Source organism: Halyomorpha halys, unplaced genomic scaffold, assembly GCF_000696795.3.
Source record: "Halyomorpha halys isolate HHAL.00 unplaced genomic scaffold, Hhal_1.1 Scaffold1226.1, whole genome shotgun sequence".
Taxonomy (NCBI): domain Eukaryota; kingdom Metazoa; phylum Arthropoda; class Insecta; order Hemiptera; family Pentatomidae; genus Halyomorpha; species Halyomorpha halys.
This window is the reverse complement of record NW_027115594.1, coordinates 265,903-269,264: the sequence shown is the minus strand read 5'-3', so window position 1 is coordinate 269,264 and position 3,362 is coordinate 265,903. Positions and strand designations below refer to the sequence as shown.

At 28.1% G+C, this 3,362-nt stretch overlaps 1 protein-coding gene across 1 annotated transcript in view; it reads right to left on the bottom strand.

The window, feature by feature from the left end:
• Positions 1-323: 323 nt before the first annotated feature.
• Positions 324-3,362, bottom strand: part of LOC106688885 (peptide transporter family 1) — a gene marked incomplete at its 3' end in the record, with an annotated part of 17,862 nt that continues 14,823 nt past the window's right edge. The window contains 1 exon segment of the mRNA XM_014433582.3: positions 324-452. Coding sequence (XP_014289068.1) covers positions 324-452 — 129 coding nt within the window.

The window sequence follows — 3,362 nt, the reverse complement described above, 5'->3', positions numbered from 1 at the left end:
CAATTATAATAATAGTTTTTTAGGACTCAATTTATAATCAATTAATTAATTTATTTTTGGATAATTGCCTTCAGCGATTATCCTGGCATCCCAAGTAAATCAGCTACTAGAACATAGCAGTACTAATTTCAAAAATTCATGATAATATTTTAAAAGTATTATAAATCTATTAATCTATCTAGGTACAAGGTTAAATGTACATGTTTCAATTTTTTCAAGTTAATTTCAATGCAAATTATGGAATGTGATTTAGGATTTACAACATTCTGATTTAAAAAACATTATTGGGATAAAAAAATAATTATTTAAATCAACATTGTTACCTCACTATAGGAAAACTCGAGGCCAGTGATAGAGAACATTATTTCGGCAGATGTAATGACCACATACTGAGGAATTTGCCATAACATACTTATTGTGTTAGGTTTTACTACAGTCAACAGTTTACTAGTCTGAAAAAATATAAACATTAATGCATTATGAGGAGAAAATGATTGGGGATTCAGCCTGCAAAAATACAAAAATAAACAAAACTTATTTATTAAACAGATTTATTTCACATGAATTTCAAGGCTTCATCAGGGCTGAAAAACAAAAATGAGATAACAAAATTAAGTTAGAAATCATAAAAATAATAATAAACAAACTTGAAAATATACATAACAATAAATTAAGTAGATAGTAGCTGATTGATAATAATAGATCAATCAACTACAATCTACTTAATTGATTGCTATGTATATAATTTTTTTTTTTTTATGGTCTCTAAATTGAGGTTATTATTATATTTTTTAAAATAAATAATTTAATTTCTATTCCTTAAAAACTTTATCCTGATAAAGTTTTTAAGGAATAGTGACTGTGATAAAGGATTTTAATTTTGTATATGCATATATAGCTAACCATAAAGATTTAAATATAAGTAGATGGTCAGGGTTGCAGTCAAAAAAAGAATAAATAGTTTAAAACTATTTTAATGTCCGATGTTTCGCCCCAGTTTGCAGGGCTTCATCAGGGCTAAAAAGATACAAAAACAAAGAAAAGAAAACTGAGAATATTACAACAATAAGATATAATAAGGTAATTTAAGCTAGGATAAATATTATATAAAAATAAAGTGATAAGAAATTACATATAAATAAAAGGAAGGAAGACATAAAATAGTATCAGTATAAAATAAACTTGAATGAACAATGATATGAATAAAAAATAAGTAAAATGGCAAGAGTAAAAATGTTTTTAAAGTACGTAAAATATACAGTTAAAAAAGTACAGGAGATGTACATAAAACAATAGGGGAAAAAAAAAAGAAAAAAAGAAGAAAGTAGAGATTAAATAAACGTCTTGAAAAAATAAATATAAATAAAAATAATAATAATGATAATAAATGAGCAAAGAACAAATCAAGACCACCTACCTGTTCAAAGCGAACGGTAGAACAGAAGGCAACAATGATTTTAATTTTGGTTTTAAGTGAAATTGACTAATTAGAAATTATTGTTTTGACCTGGGCAGAATAGTCTGCATGGAGTTAGAGTTTTTAAATTATATAATTCCAAGATTGTATTAAGATTGTCCCTGAGGATGGACGGATTGGCCGAAACGTCGGACTTGTAAGGAAAATAAAGTGTTTTGAGACTAAAATGGATAGAAATTAAATTATTTATTTTAAACAATTTACCAGTCTCAAGAAAGTGTTTAAGATTAAAAATTATATTTTTTACTAACTCATTTTGTTTTTCAGCCCTGATAAAGGTCAAATATTTAGGTCGAAATCGGTACAAATAAATAAGTTTTGTATATTTGTATATTTTCGCAGGTTGCATCCCCAACCATCTTCTCTTCATATTTATCTATAGTCAATTATTAACACCTAATTAATATGTCATAACAAAGTTAAAATTATAAAATAAGAACTTAAATAACTATTTTGTTTAAAAATATTTAAACCTGATCTCCGAAACTGGGACAAACGGGTGTTGTATTATTCTAACTGTGGCAACACTGAGTACCTGATAACCAGACAATACAGGAACCAGTTACTTTTTCCAAAAATACTCAAATAGAATCGTGTTTTGCAGAAAAAAAACCAAAAAAAAACCAATAGAGTCAAAAATGTACTTTTTTTTTAAATATCTATTTTAACTACCATTTTATCCTAAACTATACTGAAAATAGATGGTCTTGTTATTAATTAGTTCTTAAAAATGGACGTTAACATATTTTACTCTTTTATGTTAATTTTTTTTTTTCAATTTAGGATAAGATACATTTTGATTTAATAATATTTCTTGATTTTTTATATTTTATTTTCTACTTTAAGGCTCTTAAGCTCAATTTTATGGTTTGTATTACAGGATAATTGAATAATTGAAAATTATTATTATTAATAGGGAGATCTACAATCTTTATAAATGTAATAAGACACATCAAACGGGGAAGACTGCATTGGGCTGAGCAGTTTGCCAGAATGCCGGAAGATGGTTTTCCAAGAAAGTTATTCGCCAGAAAGTTCTAATGGATAAGAGGAGTAGACAGGCCATGGCTTGGATAGGAGGATGCTGTGCAGGTTACCCAAGACTTGCTGAAAACCTGCAACTGGTGAGCGAACACACAAGATAGGGTCATTCGGAAACAAATTATAGAGCAGGCCAAGGAAATCATCGGACTGTAGCGCTAAGGAGTTAGATAACTCTTCAACAGCTATCTGATGTTCCACAATTGCAGAGATTTATTTTCCCTATATTTTATGTTTCTATATATTTTCTCTTCTAGCCTACATTTCTGAAAACAATGACCTACACATATAGGTTACAAAAGTCAACAGAAAGACCAACAAAATATGACTCGTTTTCTTAACAAACACTTATTTTCTCAAATCAAAGTTGGGAATGGTGATAAAAGGTACATTGTGGAAGACTGGTATCCTAATCCTATGGTAAGTATTGTATAAAATAGTATGAAAATTGAATTTATTTTTTAAGACTTACAGATAACACAAATTTAATTTATTTTTTAAATTAGTACTATTTTTTAAATTTATTTATCATTTTTTTTTTTTATTTCTTATTTTTGTTATCATTTAATTTATATTTTCTGTTATGCTGTAGCCATGAGTCAACTCCTGTGGGTTCTGGAGCCATCCTGGGGTCCACCCAGCTTCTTAAATTGGGTACCAATAATTGGGTAAAAATCTGGCGGTCAAGTGTGATTCTGACTAAATCATCTCCTTGCGCAACCGTTGGTCCAGTACTTCCTTACAAAGTATTGAACCCCTGACCCTTCATGGGTTATAGCCGTACAGATTTTAATTTTTTTAATTTACATATTTGTGAATGGGCTCTATGATCCCTATTTTTTTT